The sequence below is a fragment of the Lonchura striata genome, chromosome 14, assembly GCF_050655825.1.
Source record: "Lonchura striata isolate lonStrDom1 chromosome 14, ASM5065582v1, whole genome shotgun sequence".
Taxonomy (NCBI): Eukaryota; Metazoa; Chordata; class Aves; order Passeriformes; family Estrildidae; genus Lonchura; species Lonchura striata.
In genome coordinates, this window is record NC_140716.1 from 13,193,132 (window position 1) to 13,216,133 (window position 23,002).

The 23,002-nt window shown below is 41.0% G+C and overlaps 1 protein-coding gene across 21 annotated transcripts in view; it reads right to left on the minus strand.

Annotated features, from left to right (window-relative positions):
• RBFOX1 (RNA binding fox-1 homolog 1) overlaps nucleotides 1–23,002 on the minus strand; it is a 1,274,894-nt gene that overhangs the window by 836,232 nt on the left and 415,660 nt on the right. The window contains exon 1 of one of the 21 annotated variants that reach the window (XM_085591761.1): nucleotides 2,144–2,210. The exons of the other annotated variants lie outside the window; for them this stretch is intronic. Within the exon in view, the coding sequence (XP_085447887.1) occupies nucleotides 2,144–2,200 (57 nt within the window). The 5' untranslated portion in view covers nucleotides 2,201–2,210. Of the gene's footprint in view, nucleotides 1–2,143; nucleotides 2,211–23,002 lie in introns of those variants that run through there. 21 annotated transcript variants of the gene reach the window in all.

Consider the following 23,002-nt stretch of genomic DNA (forward strand, 5'->3'; position numbering starts at 1 on the left):
TAAAACATCCCATTCTATATTTTAAAGCCGTGTTTGTAAATAATCTTTTCCCATCATGATGCTTTTCAGATATCTGATTCCAAAGTGCTCTTGTGCTGAGGGCCTGAGACTACAACAGGGTCCAAATGAAAAATCTGCTGGGAGAACTGGAGCCAGATTCAGATATGTACAAAGACTTGGAAGAGACTTTGTATGTGTGATGGAATGTGCATCCATTCAGCCTTGCATGTGTGCTGTCTCTCTTTTAGGATCAGATTTTTTTTTTTTATGAAGACTTTTCCTTTCTTTTTCCTTTTAAACTTCAATGGTTCCCCCTGTCCCCCCCTAAAAAATCTGGTGGGAACTCACTAAGTCATTGTTCTAAGTTTCAAAGGCTGCCTAATAAGAATAATGACAGAAGAGAAAAAAGTGAGAACCTTCATCCCAGCTTCTTGCAGGTTCAGATTACAAATTGGAGGCTGCCATTCCCCAGGCACAAGCCCAAATAAACAAGTAACAAATCCCAGAATGACTTCTGGATGTGCTGAACATTCAATTCCTGTGCTAGTTAGCAGGACAAACAGACAGCACGAGCTTTGGATATCAGGCAACAAACTCTGAAAAGCCAATTTCTGACACCTTGGAGGGATGGAGGTCTCAGACATGACAGGAATGGCTTTGGGGATGCTTCAAACTAGATTTTTTTTTTTTCTTTTTAAATCCTGGTTCTCTGTAGTCGAGTGTGCACACCAGATGCTCAAACAGGTATTGAAGAAACAAAACAGTTCAGCTCCGTGGATGTCTCCACAAGAGAGGCTCTGTAAAGCCATGTTTACCATCAATTTTCTGAACTGTTCATTTGAAAACATGAGTCCACCTGTTGTACGTCACTTTAACAGTGGCAACCAGTTCAAATTGTCTCAGCATCCCCCGGTCTTGATTAGGGATCCAGAAACTTGGGAAACCAAGGGTCCCTATGAACTTGTAACCTGGGGTCGTGGCTATGCGTGTGTAGCTACTCCCTCAGGCCCTCGGTGGATTCCGCAGAAGTGGGTGAAACCTTTTGTCCCCAAGAATCCAGGTCAGACAGAAGGGGACAAGAAGCAAGTAGCTGATGCTGCAAAGAGAAGATGCCGCCGGATGGAAGAAGAGGAACGTTCCCAAGCGTGAATTCCTTCTGGCAGAAACAGAAACTTTAATATGTTCTTAAAATGTTTGTGTCTCCCTTTTAGAGAAAACCTACCTCCCATGCAACCCTGTGATGAACCCTGTCCAAGTTGTCATCCTGCAAATGCTGAAAAGAATGTTTAAGGGCTGGGGATTCACGGGGTGGTGGACATCTATAGTTAGATCAATTTTGTTACTCCTTGTTATTTTGTTCCTTGTAACCTTGGCGTTTGGGACCCTGCATCACTTGACTTTCAAGGCTGTCAAGGGTCTCATACCTTCTGCCTCAGAAGTCAACCACATAGAGTTGGCTAACCTGAGGAGGTCTGACCACGCCACCAGCTGTAGGTGGGAAACCCACACTCAGGGTTGAATCGAGCCCAGTGAATTCCTGTAACCTTGTTTAACAAATAAGGGGGAGGTGTTATAGTGAGCCCATGGGCACTCTGTGCCCCCTTCCCCGGGACCCTGTGACTCTGATCAGATAACCCTGGACCCCTCCTTCCTGCCCCAATGGGGCTGGCAGAGAGCCAGGGAAGCCCATCTTGTCTAAAGTCTATATAGATCCCTGACATTTCCTGTTTGTTCTCTTTTGCCCCGCTCTCCACATGGACAACACAGAATAAAGAGAGCTGAACCAACATATATCGGGGTAAGAGTCTCTTTTGGAAATCTTTGCCATCTCCTGATGTTCCTCTGCTCACAGCCTCGGATCTCTGGGCTAGCCTGATATTCAGGGTCTGTGCGAGGGGGGAAACATGAGTTCTCCTTTTGTTTTCTCCTTGTGACAAAACCACTTTGGTAAGACAGAGTAACTCAGAGCCCTGCCCATATCTTACCATGGGCCAAAGGAGGCAACTAATCCCCAGAAATTCCTCAATCTGTTCAAATCACTAACTATTAACACGAAGGTTATACCTTCACAGATTTTCAATAAAAATTCAAAGCATACTGCAGAAAAATGTTTCAAGAGGCGGAAAAAGATCCCCAAACATACCTGATTTCCATTTCCACAATTAACACGCATTTTAAAAGTCAGAGCCTCCACAGCCATGCAGCCCTGAAGAGCTCAGGGGTCTGTGGTTCAACTGAATCATCTGACTTTCAAGCAGAGGACATCTATTTTAGTTCATCAGACTTTCTAAAATTAACTGAGGTTCACAGCTTGGTAAAAAAATACATACTGAAAGAAGCCCTCTAAATCTGGATTGCATACTGATAATTAAAGTTCCATATTCTCAAGGTTTTTCTCAGGGTTTTTGCCTCTTTCCAATAAAATCTTAGAAAATGGGAAACTAACATTAAGAACAAGCTGAAAGGAGTAAGCTGGCTTCAACATTTCTCAGAAATACTAAAGGATTGAACAAAACACACAATGTCATGGTCAAAAAGGTGCAGCAGGATCTATTTTTGTCTTTAAGAAAAATAAGCTGTTAACAACAGAAATGCATTCCGCTTTACAAAGAAAGCACCATTTTGTCATATTATTATTAATGTCTCTATTAGTTACTGAGATCAGGGTGGTCTATTAAGAGATTCTTTAAATATAAATGTCTCCCCATGACTCCACAAAAGATCTTTATCCTTTCAGTATGACACAGAATCCACCTGCTTGCATCCAGCACCTAAAACACAGGAACCAACTTTCTTTCCTTCCTTCCTTGCATTTTCTTCCTTCCTTCCTTCCATTTCCTTCCTTCCTTCCTTCCATTTCCTTCCTTCCATTTCCTTCCTTCCTTCCTTCCTTCCTTCCTTCCTTCCTTCCATGTCCTTCCTTCCTTCCTTCCATGTCCTTCCTTCCTTCCTTCCTTCTTCCTTCCATTTCCTTCTTCTTTCCATTTCCTTCTTCCTTCCATTCCTTTCCTTCCATTCCTTTCATTTCCTTCCTTCCTTTTCCTTCCTTCCTTTTCCTTCCATTCCTTTCCTTCCTTCCATTCTTTTCCTTCCTTCCATTCCCTCCCTCCCTCCCTCCCTCCCCTCTTTAAAGACTTCAGACTTCATAATTAAACTAATTTCTCCTGCTGCACAGTCTCAGTTGCCCTTAAACCCTTAAATCACTTACACCTTGTTACCTGTCCCTCAGGTTTGTGTGTTGCACTGCAGGCTGAGGGCAGAATTTGAGCAGCCTTGTTTGAGTGACACTAAGCAGTAATGCTTGTAGAAATGTGTCACATATCAATTAACATTTCCTCAGAGTCCTAACATAAGCCAGGCCTGGGATTTTTGCACTGAACAGCAAATCTGTGCAGCAGTTCATCTTTCCACCACAGTCCCATGCATTCCCCCTCCCCTACGCTCTCCTCCAGCAAAAGAATTCCCATCAGTGGTGCTTCCTCCTCCCTCCCACGGCCAGCTGAGGAAATCCTTTATGAAACCCCCACATCCCTGCTCTGGCTGCTCAGCAGAGCCATTGCCAGGCTCAGTTTCACCCTCACAGGAGCTGTGGGCTCTCCCTGCTCCATCTCTGAGTGCTCTGGCCTCTGTCATTTATCAGCAACCCAACAGTCCCACTGTCCACCCACTCACTCACAGTCACAAATCCATTTTCCTCAAGGATCATTAGCATTTTCCACACGAGGGGAATGTTTCTGTCCTGCAGAGGAACAGCATCAGCTGTTTTATTTTAACTTCATCACCAAGCTACACGTTTTCACCACTCTCCTTAGTTTTTCAGTGCATTCATAAACTACATAAATATCAAAGATTTTCCCACAATAAATTAATACAGCTGAATTCTATTTGTACCCATGGTTTTCTGAGGGTTGAGTTATTGCTTTTTTTCTATTTTCACTTATTTCAACAACATGGCTTAAAATGGTCCTGTCAAGGTGTTTTTCATTTATTTCAGCAATCTGATTCCTACAGCGTCTGGTTTGATTTTCCACTAAAGCCCTTTACAGGGGGCATAAAAGCTCTATAATTAAAGTTAATAAAGGTAAACAATTGTGAAATTAGAAATGGAAGAGGAGAACACTTAAACAGACACAGAAAGGACATAAAAATACCACTGAAAATATTACTTCCCAAATTTAAATAGCTCCACAAATTCATCCATCCACTATGTGGTCAGTGTTATGTCCATCTCTCACAACTACAACTCAGAGAAATTTTGTCTCAACAAACAGGTTACAGATTCTTCTCTGTGCTAAAGAAATCAATCCCATACATCTTTTATAGCTTCCTGAAAAGTATATATTTATGTCTGATTTGTTTTGGTCTTCAGGTTTATATTGTATAGCAAACTATAGCACAATAAAATGTATTGATTTTGTCTATACAATTTATGTACAGCGGGATAAGGAAAAAAAGTACATAATTTAAGAACTTGTTCAGGCAGAAGGTTCAAAAACAAAGATGCAAACACAGAAAAATATTTCTACCAGTCTGCACTACTTAATTTAGAAATTTCTATGAGAAATAACATTCATGGGCCAAGTGGAAGTAGCATTTATGTGCAGTATTATAAGGCAGTCACTTTAAATCCTGTATTTCCACACTCATTAAACCTCTGCTCAGAGGAGTCCTGCTGATAAAATATGGTTTGATTCTTTTAGAGCAATATCATTACTTGATGATTTTGAAAGAACCTTATTTTTCAAAGGGAGAGGGGGGTGAGATGCATTCCCTGGGATTGCACAAGGCCGCTCGGAGGAGCCAGGCTCAGCTCCCCTGGACTTGTTTAGTGTGGGAAGGGGAAGGAGCACACCCAGGTGGGACAGAAATACTCAATTACACAGGGACAATCCTGATGTGCAATTTTCACATCGCTTTTTGGAGGGAAAAAACCGAACTCAAATACCAGAAATATAACTTTGATCCCTATTTAGAGAATTATTTATGTCTTAAGAGCCCAGCTGGTCACCAGGAGTCATCATGACATCCTTGTACTCCTCTGGACTCTTTCAAAAGTAGCAATTTAATTTCACTTTCCAGTATTTTCCAAAAGTGATGAAACTCCTGCTTCTCCTACTGCCATTAATTTCACAGGACCTAGCAGATAGAAGCTCAGTGGGCTCTACACCATTCCTGAAATTCATGTAGGATAATCCCCAGAGCTCTCAGCAGTCATGCTTAACCAAAAATGCACAGAAAAGTAACATTTCCTATTTTTGTGTACCAAAGCCTGTTGCTGCTGGTGTAATTTGTATTTATGCTACTTTATCACACGGCACTGACAGGGCTGCAATAGCCCAGCTCAGCACTGCTTTGCTATTTCATTTTTGAGAAATTATTTCCAAGAGATTTGGTGCCTTATTATGGCTTCATTAGAGAGGAACAAAAAGACATGTAACTGTCTAACAGCCTGTGGGGCTTTCATGGAATGGAGGTTGCTGGGATAGAAATGTTTGAAAGTGCTTCTAAAATGGCCAGATTCAGCCCCAAATTCCCTTTATGGAGAATAAACTCAGGGTACTTTTTCCATTATTTCCATCCTATAGGAATAATGCAAACCAGGTGCAACACAGAAGCAAGAGTTCTGACTTGGATTAATAAAGTCATAAATCAAAGTTTAAATTAAATACCCATTCCCATCTAAATGCAGTTAAATTCTAGTGCTTGTATAAGTGTAATTTTTCTCATTTGTGCATTTTTTCCCTTTTTAATTTTTTTGCTCATGGAACCTCTGTTTTCCAGTGAGAGCAGGAAATGCAGGATGGTGTTTGTGCAGCTTGGTGCACCTGAGTTCAGCCAGGTGAGACAGGATTCCTCTGTGTGCAGGTGCATTTTTCCTGGGGGGACTCGGGAATGATGTGCACATTCATGGCATGACTTCCATATGTATCTAAAGATGCTGAGAATTGCAAAATATCTGCCCTTCTACCTGGATATACTGATGTCTTTACCCCAGTCCTTCCAATAATTGCTGCCTGGGCCAATAAGCAGTGTACTGTTCATAAATAACTGTTGGAATCCAAAATGCAAGGAACTCTCAGAACTTTGGGCCTGTAAGCCTGTAAAGCTTGGAATTAAACACAGGATTTGAGACCTTGGAAAAGGCTTCCAAACTTAGGTGCTAGAAGCAAGAATGTGGATTTATAGTTTTAAGTTTTACATAACATAAACTTTATAGTTTAAAGCTTAACATAAAGATTTACATTAAGCTAAGTGAAGGAAAGTTTAGAGTTTTAGAGTTTAAGATACAAGAAAAAATAAAAGTAGTTACAGAGGTATACAAGGAGTTTAGAATGCAGTACCGTAGGTTTGTGTGTAACAACATGACTGGCTAAGAAAGCTTACACTATAGCATGAGTCCATAGGATGAAATTGTTAAGATTTGGGTCAAAAACATAAATATCCTTGTTAGGACTGTTTTATTAGTCAATAACTCCTTAAAAGGTCTTGGAAATCAGGTGACCCCAGCTTTAGGGAAGAAATGATGATGTCTGGTTCTAGATCAGAAGGCTGAAGGATAGCTTTATTAAAACTATACTATATTACATTAATATACTATTTAAAGAGAGACTATCCTGTTCTACATACTTACTTCTTACTTACCTACCTAACTCAAACTCATGACTCTGTGCTGAGAGCCCGAGCCACAGCTGGATCCCATTGGTCACTGGCCCCAAACAACTTCACCAGAATCCAACCCAGCATCACTGCAGGTGAACAATCTCCACACCACATTTCACATGGGGAGAACAAAGGAGCAGAGATAAAGACTTTTCTCTTCTTCTCTCTGTGCTTCTCCTGAGAGACAGAATGATGTCTCTCTGTCCAGAGAATGTCAATGTCACAAAAAGATCTTATAACTAAGGGGGTTGTGACCTTCTGAACTGTGCTGTAATGATGTGAACCAAATTCACTTTTTTTACAGAAGCCCTGTCTCAAAACCCTTTCAACACTCCCCACAAGTGAATTATCACAAATAACATTTTAGGGAACTGAACCTGGTTTGCAAAGCCAACAACAATGAGGTGTTGATGCCCTGAATCCTCCCTATCAATCCACACCCTGCTCCTTCCCAGCCAGGCTGTATGACCAACAGTCCCTGCTCTACCCTTCTTTTTACACAGAACTGCCTTCACTGCCTCATTTTTGGGGTGAAATCAGCAGTGGAGCTGCCTCTGGAGCAGCCTCTCTGAAGGTGATACAGCTGGGGGTGTTTGGCCAGGCTCTCACAAATACAGATAAGAATTCCTCTGATTATTGAGGTGAACCTCTTGTCTCTTTAGGCTCCACAAAGTAACAGATGCCAGTCAAATCCAACATTCAGAATTACTGGAAACTTCTGATCCTTCTAAACCATTCTTGCATGACAAGTATTAAACATGAACCCTTCCCAAGCATGTTCCAGCACAGAACTGCAGGGCTCAAACAGCAACAGCAGTAGGAAGCTCAAATGTCCTGGTTATCTGCAACATCTGTGCAGGAAGAAGATCAAAGCCATATATGAAATAAGAGTTTTTAAAAGACACTGAAGGAGGCTCAGCCACAACAATCTAGAAGAGAAGTTCATTGCACTTACATGTGCACCTACAAGGTTTATGAGTCTCTAGGCCTGAGTGAATGAGCCAACACTAACTAAAAGGAAGCAGTCAGAAAGCTGTCATTGTGATCCACTACAAATTTCAACCTCATTTAGATTTATCCACTCCTCAGACCTCAATTCAATTCAAAAGAGTCAAAATCCTTCTATAACATTGTCTTCCATAATGGAAGAAATCAACATGCAGGATTTAACTGAGGGGGAAAGGGAACAAGAGTGAACATGCTATAAGGATATAGGAAGGAATGATACAGAAAATATCTGTTTCTGGTGATACTTTTATATGTATAGTTAGCAGAGAATAATGGCCATTTTGCAGTAAGAAACAAAAAAGTCCTATTAACTCCAGCAACATCTGTTACAGGGGCAGGCACAACAATGTTTGGCCATAGTTAGAGAAGGGCTTAATTATATCCAAGATTTAAGCCCTGATTCCACATAATTCATATGAAAGACTTCCTACTGTTGGGGTGTTTAAAGTATCAATCTTGCTTTAATGAACAGGTAGAGTCTACCCAGAGAATATCCTTGTGCTGAAAAGAAGTTTTGATTTTCTTTTTTTCTCATTCCCATTTTAAAGCTTTTTAAAGTACAACTGTTTAAGTTGCACATCAAAGTCATCAACTGGTACTGTAGAAAGGGCATCTTGATGCAATTGCATTAAATCAGCTCTTCAGGAGCTGGCCCTGCCCTCCCACCAGGATGGGCTCACATTTGGGGCTGCAAATGAAGGGTCTGAGCCCTCTGTGCCTCCCTTCTCTGCCAGTCTGGATTTCCAGCAGGTCTGTGCAGACCCCAGTGCTAATCAGGGACTACAAACCAGCCACAGGAAAGCTGTGCAAGCAAGGCAGGGCAAGAGAAAGCTTTTCTGCTTGCCTTGGCCAGGAATAAATGATGAGTACCCAGCTATGTTATGTACCAAACCCCAGCAGGCTACTGACACCCCAAACTACGACAGAAAAAAAAGTCCTTAGCTGGAGGCAGAAATCACTGTACCTATGACAGAATGAGAGGCCCTTCTAATAGGCATTAAAAAATTAAGTTTCTAAGACAGTACATTGGCAGCAGCCATTTACTTTATCTGTACATTTGGGAGCACACTGAGGATCAGCTTTTCAATCTGAAGGATCAAATCTGACACAATTCATCAGACAATAACAGTGAAATCAAAGAGACAGTAACTGGAAAATGTAATCCTCCCCTGAAATTCTCCTCAGCTCACCATCTGCTTCCATTCTATCACATCCCACTGGGGACTCACTGTCTTGCAACATCTCCTCTGGGTGGAATTGCCACAGATGTGGCAGGCAGGGCTGGTGGCTCTGCTGCAGGAGCCCAGCCAGGCTTTGGGGGACACAAAAGGCAGCCTGCCCCCTCCCCAGCAAAGGGACACACGTGGGACGGGGAACCCCAACCCAACACGTCACAGCAGAGCTGGCAGAAAGCAGCCAGGTCTCCCTGGAGTGAAAGCAGCAGACTGAGCAACACAATGGCAAATTTACAAGCATTTAACTGCAGAGGTTATTTCCTCAGAATGCCCTCAAACACAAGCAGTGCCTGCAGTTGTCAGAACTGTTTTGCTGACACAGAAATGCATTGTTGGTGCCTAAGACGTGTATGGAACCTCTGTGACAGGAATTTCTTTGAAGGAAAGTGCTCTGAGCCATCTGGGAAGAGCAGCCAAGCAGTGCTGACTGAAATGCTATTTGCAGTCTTCCACAACTCCACCAGACTAAAATGGTGGAAATTCTATTTTAAAATATATATAATCCCTACATCATAGCAAGAACAGGGAATGCTGAGATCTATCAATTATCCACTAGAGTTTAGGACATTACTACCAACCCAAATGCATTATCAAAGGTTATTCTTTATATATTAACTTACCCCTACCTGTACTTATTGTTATGTGATGTATGCCATACACCTCACAGCTCTTAGAGCTTGGGGGGAAAAGAATCTGTGTTTTCCCATTAATTTGTTCTTGGTTCTCTACAATTCAAAGTGCATGTGCTTTGAACAGGACGTGTAAGTGACCATTTCTGCTCCCAAAGAGAGTCTCAGGAGCAGCACAGGAACAAAGAGGAATCTGTTCAACTTATTCATCTGAGTTTCCACTGCAGCTGAGTTCAGCATGGCAGAAACATCATCCTGAATGCCCCAAACATCTTAGGGCATTTGAATCAAGCTCAGTGTGAGCAGGAAATCTGAATCAGGCCCCGGTGAAGAACAGAAAGTTTTTATAAATAAATCCTCCTATTATTTTGCATACTTAATGCTTATTCCAATAACTATCAGACAAGCTGTCCTACCAAGAAACAGATGTATTGGCCTGGGGTGGGTGAGCTCCTTTACCCTCCAACCCCACTCTGCCAGACTCCAAATCCTCCAATTTTTAGACAATGACACCTTTTAAATTCTATTTTAAATTCTATTTTAAATTCTATTATTATATTTAGTTCTATTTTAAATTCTCCAATTTTTAGACAATGACACCTATTTAAATTCTACTACTTCAGGCCTGGCTAATAGCAAATTAAATGTTTTTTCAATAATCATGTATTATATACCACAAAGGAGTCTTCAAGGAATTAACAAAAAATTGAATTTACCTAAAATTTCCCTTTGTTTTTTTCAAGCTCAAGTTTTTTTTTTTTTTTATTATTATTACAAAGGTGAACTCTCATGATGACTTCAAAATCTATTAATAAATTTCAAGCCAGGCAAAGGAAAGAGATTCATGTCACTATTCATATTTTAAGATATATTATGTGTTAAAATTCATTTGGTCTTCTACTGAAATGCCAGAACATTGAAATGCTGAAATGCTTGCACCTCATTTTTGCTAAAGGTCATGTTGATTTTTCATGATGAAAAGTTCATACCTTCCCACTTAGCAAAAATGGGAGATACAACAAAACCAAAATATGTTTAATGAGAAACTTCTGATGTACTGAATTCACATTGTTTCAGACTGGGTAAACTAAAGCAGAAAACAAATAATTCTTTACAACAGTTGGCAAGGATATTAACATGCAAGAAAACCAGGAAACTCCTGAAGCCTTTACAAATCCATTTGAAAACCCCTCCATCAGATTCATTTCAGTTTCTTGAAGTCTGGAAGACTCCAGGGATTTTGGACCCATTAAAAGCCTGTGACAATGCATCAGTTTAGACAGATTTGGAATGAACATAAATTCTTTTTTTTTTTCCCCCATCATTTGTTCTACTCTAAGGTCTCTATTTAATTTCTTACTGAGTGATGAACATACATCTATTGAGCCTCAATGTCTGATAGGATATTACCTTTCTTACTTTGCAATGCAAATGCAATAAAGCATTAGGAATGTTCTAGATAAACTCTTCTAAATACAAGAATGTTTGCTGTATCTGTTATTTTTCTGACAAATTATTTTTGTGAAATTATTATTCCACTTGTGTAATGCAAAGCATGATTATATTAAATTAATTGGAAAACTATGTTTTGCATTTGCACATTTTCAGTATTTTATTTCCTTCACAAATGTTTGAAAAACTGTGGTGCTTTGGGAAACCATTTAAACACTGGAATACCTCATGAACAGCAGCTCTGCCCATTCACATTCAGGAGCAGTTCTTTCAGGAGGACCATTACCAGAATGACTCACCTTGGTTTTAGAAAATCCATTTTAACCTAAGAACAAACTCACTGCTTGGAATTTCAAAACATCCTGGCACAACGGGGTTTTTATGTATTTCAAATTCCAATATGCTGTGTTTCCTCCCTCTCCTCCCACTGCTGCTGTGCTGTAAATCAATTAAATGTTTGTCTCCCAGCACCAGCCCTTCTAACAGGTTTGATCAAGGCAATGGCCACTACCCTGAGAACCCTTGCTGCCTGCAGGGCCAGGAATGGGGAAAGTCTGGAATGTGGAATATCTGCAATGTCAAATATTGGCATCAGCCTGCCCAGCATGGATCCCAGCAGCACAAGCCCTGGGGAGACAGTGTGAGGTACCTGGAACCTGCAGCCCCGAGGGCAGGGATGAGCCTGGGTCCATCCTGGCACTGCAGCTCTCAGGGGCTTGCAATGGAATTGTTTTTCACCCTCCTTTGTGATCACTTCAGCAGCAGAATGCTGGGAGCACCTCATTATGTAAATTGCTATGTTAATGAGCCCCACCTCTTCTGAGAAGACTCCCAGACAGGATTGCTCCCACCGGGGTTTTGGGACATTGTGGGACATTCTCTGTTCCACCAAAGGTAACAGCAGCACCAAAGGCTTTGGGCTGTCGTGGGATGTGATGCTGTTCTCCAGTCCCACTGCCCAGGTGTGCACCCACAGATCCCTGCTGGGCTTGCCAACAGCTGGATTTTAATGAGCTGCTCATGCCACCAGAAAGGGTCCTGGAGCTGCCATGATATCCAGTCCATGCCAGGATCTCCAGATCAGTGCATGTACCCACACCCACTGTCCCACGCCTTGATCCTACAAGAGACCCTTTTACAACTTCTTTCCCACTTGCAATAAGAAAAACCAAGGCCATCACCTTCACTCATTCTCCCCCTATAATTCAGCTTGGCTGCAATGCCCTTCCCAGTTAATAAAACTGAGACTGGAGATGTGTTATGATTCCAGCCACATCATGTTATTGTCATCTCTTATCTTAGATTTAGATCATAAGCTTTATGAGGCAACGTCTGGGGTTTGGGGCTGATTTTATACAGTGGCGGTGTACAGGCTTAATTCAAAACTGTGGCTTGTAGGAATTGTCACTAGTGATAAAAACAACTGTATTAATGAGCATGCATTATCAATAATATCATTAGTGCTATTCTCTGATAAATGTCATCATTTCAAAATCAATGTCAGGCAATTATTTTAAAATATACACTGGATGGATTATTTTCTAATAACCCTACAAATGTGTGTCTTGGTCAAACAAAGAGACAAATTTAGCTCCAGCTAAGCATGAAATACTCTGTAATGTTTTCATTATGAGGTTACATATGAGGCTGTTCATTAGACAGACTAAATAAGTAGACAATAAATAAAAATTGAAAGAGAGAAATGTTCAGGGCACCAGGATAAACTCAGAAGAGCTAGTTTTTCTCTGATAACCAGACTCTGCATGCCTCCTGGATTCCTACAAGAAGACCACTGCTGCCCTTTGCCAGGGCAGGCCAGGTCCAACAGCTGGAGCTGTCCAAGCAGTCCCCAAGTCAGTGGGAGCTCCTCCCTCTTGTCCTTCCTGGCTTTGGGGTCGGGGTCTTCCCCACCAAACTCAGCTTTGATATGTGGTTTTAATGAAAACCACTTCATGGTTAATAATTTATTATTGTTCTCTATTAGATTATTGATTTAAGTGCAGTTAATTGATGACTAATGACAGGAAAGCTGGAATAAAAAAACTTCTCTCTTCTGTGCTGGCTGCACTCTCTCCCATGGAAGCAAGCTGGGTTTGCCACCTATTTCTTCCAGATAAGCAATGATCATTTTGAAAGAGCATTACCAGTGTTTCTGGGCTATATATAGACATACACGTGTAGCTGTGCATTAGGCACCATCAGTGAGCTTCTTCTTTCATTTATAATTTCTACCATGAAAGAAAAAGATGAGGATAATATATACAGAGCATTTAAGAGTATTTGTTTCCCCTGAATGCACTCATTTTGGTGATATTCATCATCATTAGGCACAAGGTTTGCTTCCTTTCCTTTTTATTTTGGTGAAGAAAGCTTTCTCCCCAGCCGTATTTGCACTTGTACAGATTTGGATCCTCCCACTGGTGGAAGCTGTACTAGCTGGATTCAATGAGTGCATTGAAATTACAGAAATATGTACATAAATATTCATCTCTTTAGGCTGTTTTCACCTTCTTTCCCCTCAGAAAAAGGCTGAGTGCTGTATCAGTGGATTAAGGCATGCTGAGCGAGGATGGGAAGGAATCAGGTATCAACTTCCCAGTGACTAAAGCCATTGCAGTGACCTTGTCTTTCAGAGAAAAGGGCTGGGGACACGTTAATGCTTCAATCAGCTGCTTCTTTGTGCCATCCCAGGGACAGAATGTCTCCTGTGTGAATGAGGTGCATTGCTCTGGTGACGATGGCATTTTGCTTTCTCTGCTTTTACAGGAATTAGGAGCATAGAGAAGTGTCCCTCCTAGAAATTAAGCTATCTAACAACTTGGGGTTTGCTGTGTGATTTTTTTTAAAAGGTGTAAAATAAGTGAAACCAAATATCCCTTTTTCCTTAACTAGCAACTCTTATTTCTGTATCTTAAGGAATAAGAAATATTACAGAGATCATTTTCTCATTGCTCTACCAGGCACTTGCAGACTACTCAAAATAAGTAAGATAGAAAATTATTTTCATATTTCTACATATAAAGAATTTGGGATTAAAGTTACATTTATCGACACTGAACACCACAGTGTCTCTAGAGGTCATTCTTAGCAGTCAGTGAGAGAACTCTCAATCTAGAAGTTATTAGTGTAAGAAAAAGCCCATTTTTGGCCAGCTCTGCAGTGAGAGCTCTGAAGTGGGCAGAGGGGATGAAGTGCAGGTGTAGGCCAGCCTCGAGCAGCCCATCACAAAGGACACACTCTGTCCCAGACTGAGGAGCAAGATGTTTTCTATTGCTGTCTGGGTAGCCTTTGTCTTCTGTTAAGTGAGCAGTTTTCCTTCTCTCTTTCACAACCAATCCTCTCTCAGGGGAGACATCTGCTGACAATAGGCATTGAATGTCACTGCCTGACTGATAAGAACTGTAACGTCCCACTGGGAGATGCTCTGCCCAGAGGGAGGAGCCAAGCATTCCTACCTGGATATAATCTGGGTTTTGGCGACAGCACAGCCAGCCTTCCCACATGTTCTCAAGAGGAACAGCTGGGGTTTTCCACTGGACTTTCAGAGGAAGACTCCACCCATCTACAGGATCACTGCTCCTACAGAACCACATCTGCCACTGCAAGAGGACTGCAGCCACTCCAGTTGGGACTGCTACCAACACGCTGGCCAAAGGGGTGTCAGGTTGTATTCTGACTCTGTCTGTGGTTTTTCTTTTGTATTATTGCATGTATTTTGTTATTTTCCCTTGTATTTCTGACTTGGAGTCTTTCACTGGTTTTGCTTTCAGACCAGAACACACTCATGTCCTGTTTGTGTAGGAAGAGGAAACTGTAGGTTGTCCTTTATACACACACCTGCACCTGGACATTAAACCTGCCTTCATGGAATACCCAGTTCCAACAAGAAATGAAAATACAGTGACTACTGCAGTGTTCTTGGGTGGCTCTCTTTAAAAGTTGCTTTATGTTGGTGTAAAATATATCCATGACCTCAGAAAAATTCCTGAACACTGAACACTGAAAATGAAAATTCCCATTACAAAAAAAAAAAAATCATCTTATCTGGTTCTTCTGGAAGTAACTGATGCAGTGAGATTAAATGACTTCACCAAAGAAAGACAAGAGTCAGGTCACTCCCTTTAGACCCATAATATGTCAGATACACATTTCATTTTGTGCCATCACCTACAGTGGTTCACAAGGACACATGACAAGGTAATTTAAGGAATGTGATTGAAAATTTTCATGGAGTAAGGAACCTCAACATGTTTTTAAAGTGCAGGAGGGTTAGATGCATAACACATACCTTGATCTGGATTTCCCCTACAAGCAACTGAACAATTAGAGGACAAAAAAATAACATTAACAGCCATTCACTGTCATTGTAGCCTGGAAATTAAATGCCTTTGAAAATACAGACAGCTCAGGTGATCTTTCTGTACTGTGCCTCTTTTTTTGGTAGGAGGATATCCATTATTATCCAGCAACATTTTTCTCCCACTGACTCTATCAGATTACACCCCTCCATCACTTTCTCTCTTCACTTAGTGATGGCTGGGTTTGGGCAAATGTCTGCAATAAAACAGCTCCTCTTTACAGAGCAAAGCAAACACCACATGGTAAATTTAACACAACCAATCATCTCCCCCTCCAAATGACTTTCATTGCACTTGCTCCTGATAGTAAGTGACAGCTGTGTTTAACGAGCTGGAAGAACAGGTCAATAAAACATATATAGAAATAAATATATATCTATATGCATGTTGCTGAAGTGTCTATTCCATATGTGCAGACATTAAGGCAGCTCATGGTGTTTTACCCTCCTGCAGGATTTTATCATAATGACAGAGCACCACAGGTTCCATCAAACAAGATTAAAGATTATTTCCTCACACAATACTGCCAGTAATTCCTGAGTATTTAAAATGCATTTTTCAGATCTGTAGATTGGTTCAGATGATTGGAGACCACACCAAGGATGTCCTTGCCTGGCTCTGTGGAATTCATTACTGAAACACGAGCCCCTTGCCTGCTCCAGTACTGTTTTCCTGCTACTTCCCAAGGAAGAGTTATCTCTTGGAGTCAGCTGCTCTGCACATTTTACTAAGGCAAATAAACATTTCAAAATTACAAACCTAGAGGGCTGAGATGCTGCTCAACCCAAATAGTTTTGAGAGCTATTCTTAGGGAGCACTTTTCCTGCTGTGAAAAACCCAAGGTATTCCTACACAGTTGCTGTTGGTGGGAGAACCCACCACCAAGGATTTGCCTGACAACCACCAGCACTTCCAAGAGCCAACTTCCTCTCTGGATGTTTATTCTCAGATCTTCTATTAGCCCCAGAAATTGAAGCTTTCTTAAATCAGTGTACTCAAAAAGAAAACAAAACAAAAAACAACAAAAAAAAACACCCGCCCCAAAAAAAAACCCAAAAAAACAATAAAGGCACAATAAAAGTACAAGGTTACAATTTCAGTGGTCAAAGTGCATTTGAACATCATTAGCCCAATCAAGGATATTCTCCAAACTGAGAGGATGTGCAATGCTCTCAACCAAGAATAATCCAGGAGCACAGCACAGCTCAGACCAAGAGCTCAGAGTTTCCAATTGCACACTTAGAAAGAATCCTGGCAGTAAAGTGCCTAAATAACTACAGCAGGATAATGATCCTCACAGCAGTGTGGAGGCATCTGGGATTGTGACTTGAAAGAATCAAACTTCTTGTCTCTATTCTTTCATGTTCACACACAGGCCTGAAAAAGCTGAGTCGATCCTTTCAAAAGTGAAGTTAATGAATTAAAGTGTAACAGTGAAGAATTTATTAAGCATTAAGGAAAGGATCAGAGCAAATGATCCAAATGCTGTCTCTGTGAGAGTAAAGGGAATGTCTAATTAGCTGTGGCTTTGCACCCTAACACACAGAACCAACCAGCACACCCTAGGTTTGCTTTCAGATCAAAACCATGCTGAAATGTTAATAAGAAAATAAAATTTGTCACATGCCTTATGAAATGAGTGAGTCTGCCACCCAACAAAGACCACCATTAGATTCCAGAACTAGAGGAGAAACTTAGCACATTAGGTATAGGATAATGCTCCAGATGAAGAATATGTAGGCTTTTTAATGTCTTCATAGGGTAAGTATTCCCAAAAAAGCTCAAAAGGTGCAGGCAGTACATCAGCAGACACCTACTCCAACCCTCATTATTAGAGAAATTAATAATTACTTGTATACTTATATATGGAGTCAATTCTACCAGAACTGGGAGTTCACCCAAAGCTTGGGCACAGGCTGCAAGAGGAAAAGCCAGGGGAATGGCATCCCTTACCAACCCCAGAGCACAGTGAGACACACAGCACGACAGCTCTGTCCTCACCCCCACCAGCTCTGCCTCAGACTTATCACAAGGAATTGAAAATTCTTAACTAATTTCTGGAGGAGAGCAAAATCTACCAGAGATGGTTTTGAATGCAATTGTTTGTGAGGAACATGAGGACCCAGACACAGCAGTTTCAAGGGAAAGGAACAGCTCTCAATTTCCCTTGCAGCCTGTTCTGGTCCCAGGCTGCTGAGGCAGAAATTTCTGCACTCCAGCATCTCTTTGGAGCCACTGTGGCAAGAGAGAGTGGTGCTTCTTTATTCAGCACCTGGATGGTGAACACTGGGGGTGTGGGAGGGAGGGAGATCCCCCTGTCACCCCTGAGCTTGAGTCTCCAAATCTCCCAACATCGTCTGGCACCCTCAATAATGATCAGGCACGGGACATTAATAAAGTGGCAAACACAGGTTTTGGTTAATTCCACTCTTTTAGGTTAATTCCACTTCTGTTCTGTAAACTGGCCAGGCTAAAGACAGCCTGAACAGCTCTCTTGAATACTGAGCAGCTTCCAGTGAGGCTTCAACAGAAATTGAGCAGATTTCCATCGCTCTCAGAGAAACAGTGGGGAGCTGAGCAATCTGAAAACCAGTTTCTTACCCACAAAAATGAACTGATTTGCCTCTCTTATGAAATCTCTTCAGGTGGACTACAGACAGTTCATCCAGATGCACTATGATTTTCTTGTATGTGCTATGTTTGCATGTGGAATTTGAGCCTTGAGCTCAGAATTGCTTTGAAGCTGCTACAAAGACTCTGTTGTTTTAACAGATTTTATTTTTTTACATTCCACATCCCAGTGCAAGTCACTTAGATCAATCTGGAGTTCTATTGCCAATGAAAATTTTCAAACTTCACTTAGAATGAGATGAGAAAATCACATGCTGGTGGCATTTGTTGTTTTACTTGCCACAGCTGTAACAATCTCTTAATTTGATTCTACAGTACTTAAAAAGGCTCAATGCTGAATAGTTACAATTTCAACTTAGATTTCAGCCAAAGTCAGACCAGGGATTCTCTCTTTGTAATGCCATGTAGCACTACACAGAATTTTCAAGTGTATCTTCAGCCACTTCTCCAGCAGGAATGTAATTTAACCACAATTACGTCTGTGGTTTCTGGTCTCAGCTCTGACCAAGGCACTTTGATGCTGTGTAAAGTTCTTCTACCAAACACCTGAACACTGTAGGAGCCAAGGTCCCCTTCTTGGTGTCCTTCATGGCTGTAAAATCTATTCCATTTAATACTCTTTTGCAGAATCTGGTGCATCCCATGGCACCAGTATATTATATAATATTGGTGATATTGGGAAGATAAAAGAACTGCCAGACAACAAGCATTTTTAACTATCTAAATGATTTTTTTTTTTACAATAATTTAGTAATTCCTGGTAAAATGCAAAACTGAGGTTTATCATGCTAAAGGATGAAATGAAAGTATTTGACACAGAATATTAAACTACCAAATAAAGTTAACTAGGCAGTTTTCATGAAATAGCAGGGAGGATTATGAGGTAAAGAGCAGCTAAAGTCCTATTCAGGCCTTATTAATGCAAGGAATTTTCTCAATAACATTCTGAATTGCAGGCTCCAGCCTTGATAGCTCAGTCAATATTCTTAACCTGAACTACTTCATCATTCACAAAGCTGTAAAAATCAAAAGTGGGCAAAACCCAGAGTTTTTTAGTGGATATAGACATATAAATCTGTGGTTGCTGTGTTATTCAGCCAGGCAATGTTTCCTCTGAAAGGAATGACAGCGAATGCTTTGCCCTTCTCTTTCAGAACAAAGACAGCAACAGCTAAAAATGAAAATCTCGTTTTTTGCAGCATTCTAGAAATTATGTAAAACAATTCACATACCAACAAAACTGTGTGATTTTAGAGTAGAATTTCATAACATATTCAGTTTATTCAAAGTAGGGAAAGTAAAAATATTACATTGTAGTCCCATTTTTGCCAATGGACCTCAGTTCTGCAGCATGAAATCCAAACACTGGTGTAGCCAGAGGTGTGTACTTGATCAAGCATTTAACTGCTTTCCTCAGTGACTTGTAATGTATGGCTATCACAGACAGAATAAAATCTGCCTGATTAAGAAAACTCTGGAGGGAATCTCAAAATTAGTCTCTTAATGATTCTTATAATTTTAAAAATGAAATTAAAAAGTTAAAGAAATTATAAAAAATGAACCACCTTACAATGTGTTCTTTTATTGGGTCTTTGATTAAATGAAATCTGAGAAGGGATGACCCGAGAATAATTGTCAGTTCATTTTAAAACCTCTGCTCTTTCCATCTTGCTATTCACTCTCCCTGAACTTCCAAAATGCTTAATTAAAAAAAATGATTGGACCAAATCTTTAAAATTGTTCTATAGACCTTGAATGCTGAAACAGAGTAAGTTACCAGGCTACCTTATTCCACTAGCAAAAGAGTAGAAAAATAATCAATCAAATATTTCCATTTTCTTTCAAATAAAGAAATTATCTGCTGGGGATGAGCACCATCCTCTGCTGGAGCCAGCTGCAGTTCTGCTTGGCAGTGAGCAAATTCTGATTGCCACGAATGCATTTGTTGTACCAAAACATTTGCTGACTTAGTTTTACCCATTTCTGTACTCTGCCAGAGTGAATAGAACTGGTTTGTTTTACCCATTTCTGCACTCTGCCAGAGTGAATAGAACTGGTTTGTTTTACCCATTTCTCTACTCTGTCAGAGTGAATAGAACTGGTTTGTTTTACCCATTTCTCTGCTCTGCCAGAGTGAATAGAACTGGTTTCATCCCTGCTCTGGGTGTGACAAGGTGGTGACAAGGTGGGGTTTGCTTGGACTGGGATTTAGAGGTGTTTCCAACCTAAGTGTTTCCGTGATCAGCCAGAAACTGTCTCACACTACACTCAGTGTCCACTGACAGCAAGAAAAATCCTTCCCCACGTTGTGTGCCCTGGGATCCATCCAGCAAGGGGCTGCTGGAGGATTCCTGTCCTTGCTCAGCCCATGGCACCAGGCACAAGGCTCAGAGCTCATTTCCCAGAAACATTTCTGACCACCCTGACTCTGAGAGTGCAAAGACACAATGATAGCTGAGGAAGATGGTGTTGCTGCTCTAATAGCACATTGATAATTATCTCTAGTTGCTATTATTTCCCATTTTAGGGAATTGGGACTTAACATTTGATTTAAGAGCTCTGGAATTCAGTGGCTATGGAGAATGAGAAATGCCAGGTTACCAGGACAGCTGAAGCTCTAGATCATACTGTGCTAAATTGCTTGGGCATGTCCCTAAGTGCATGAATTGCATATTAAAATCAATTTCTTTCATAAAATACTTTAAAAAACCCAACTTGTGTGATCTTCCCGCAGCTCGAGGATGGCCAGTTCTAATCAATGTCACTGCATAGCCCAAGTTGGATTGTTTATTTAAATATTCCAACTATTTCACTTTCAGATAGCAGTACATGGTGTTTTGCTTTTTCTCTTTGTTTACCACTTCTCTTTCTGATTCAGGGTTTTAAAACCAGTAAAACTGAATACATTATCTACACTGGAGAACCTCTTTTGTTATCTCCCTCTCTCCCCACTCTGAGAGAATGTTAATTCTGCTGCCAGGTCAGCTCTGGTGATCAGATGCCAGCTCCCCAATCTCTTCTATCTCCTGATAATAGTTTTTTAAACAATAGAGATAAAACCAATAGTAACATGTTTTTGTAAGTGCCCAGAAAAAAAAAAAAGCCCATATTTAAATTGCTGCACTGACTTGAAAGTTCAAGGAAGCAGAAAGAAGATGATTATGCTCCTTTATTTTCAGATTTTGATATCCTGGCAGGCACACTCTGACACTGCAAACATGCTCTGCCTTATAATGCTACACTTAGTGATGAAATTTAAGGACATTTTTAAAGTTATAGAAGGAGATTTATTGACAAGAAAGTCAAAGCAGTTTCTTTGTAGACTTTATTTTATTGCTAGGTTTAATTAATGTTTCCTTCAACCTTGATCTAAATAATTCTGTCCCTTGGGAAGAGGATGAGGGGAAATCGTTCAGAAAAAAAAAAAAAAGAAAAAAAAAAAAAAAGAAAAAAAATCTACAGCTCGGAAAAAGAAACTTTTAATTAAGTCCAAGAAAACCCAACCAATCACAAAATCTAAACTCAAGACAGAGATAAAATGGGGTCATTTGTATTTTCTCGAGTAACTTCAAACTATCTGCAATCAATGCACAGGGTGTCCAAATGCCAAATTTCTTCAACTAAGGCAAAAATGCTCAGCACTAAACCCAGCAGTGAATTTCAGCTAACACCTGAATGTCTGTTCCTGGGAGAGCTAGATTCCAAATGCGCGTTCTTGTGAGAGCTAGATTCCAAATGTGAGTTCTTGGGAGAGCTAGATTCCAAATGTGAGTTCTTGGGAGAGCTAGATTCCAAATGCGAGTTCTTGTGAGACTAGATTCCAAATGCGCGTTCTTGTGAGAGCTAGATTCCAAATGCGAGTTCTTGTGAGAGCTAGATTCCAAATGTGAGTTCTTGTGAGACTAGATTCCAAATGTGAGTTCTTGTGAGACTAGATTCCAAATGTGAGTTCTTGGGAGAGCTAGATTCCAAATGTGAGTTCTTGGGAGAGCTAGATTCCAAATCTAGTTCTCCTCCATCACACAGGGATGGAAACGCTGGCAGGTTTCGATGTTCTGCTCTCAGTCAGACCTCAGTGGGATCTCAGGAATGCTAAGGAGGGCCAGGCTCAGTGTCGGTGGCACAGAGCTAACATTTACTGATAATTCCTTGTTATTTGCATCCTCAGGCCTTCCTCACGTTTCAGTGTCCTGACAATTAACTGACCTTGCCAGATTTCTCTTGCATGAATTTGTCCAGGCTCTTTCTAAAATCTATGTAAACTTTATCAACCACAAAATCTGACAGGAAGAAATTCCATGGCTTAATTAGAGGTTGTGTTAATCAGCAGCTCCTTTTGTTTGGAAGCCACTGCAGCAGCAGCAGTTTCCTTTGGGGTGTCCTAACCCTTGCAAGGGAAGAGACAATGAACTCTCATGGTCTATTACTGCTCACACTTCCACTCAGGTGTTGCAGATCTTTGTCAGAAACTCCCTCAATCACCCTTTTCTAGGCTGGAGAGGAATTTTTGTGATTCCCTCAAGTAGAAGCTCACAATGTTCACACAATGAGCGGCTGTGGGAGTATTTGCCAGCCTCATGTAGACTCCACACACATTCCAAGTTTATCTAAATTCAGCTTAAGGAGTAAAATTAAGCCTGAGGTTGAAAAGCCCTGGAGAGAACCTGGTGTGGTTAAGGGGTGCCAGCACAGATTTAGGCAGGGCAGGCTGTGCTCAGCAAACCTCCTGGAGCCCTTTGAGGATATTACTGCAGTGACAGGTCAGAGAAATCCTGTGCTCATCCTGCAGGCAGTTTTCCCAAAAGCATTTGGGAAAAAAATCTGCATCAGAGATGAAGGGCCAGGAATCCCAGGCTAGAGGTAAAAACAGGGCACAGGATCCAGGAGCAGCAGGAATTTCACTGTGCTTTTGCACAGCCTGGTCCCTCTCCAGGTGTGGCTCCCAGCCCTCCCTGGAACTCAGCATTTGTGGGGTAGCACAGACCTCAGGCACTGCAGAATCAGCAGAGAACAGCCTTTACAGGAAACT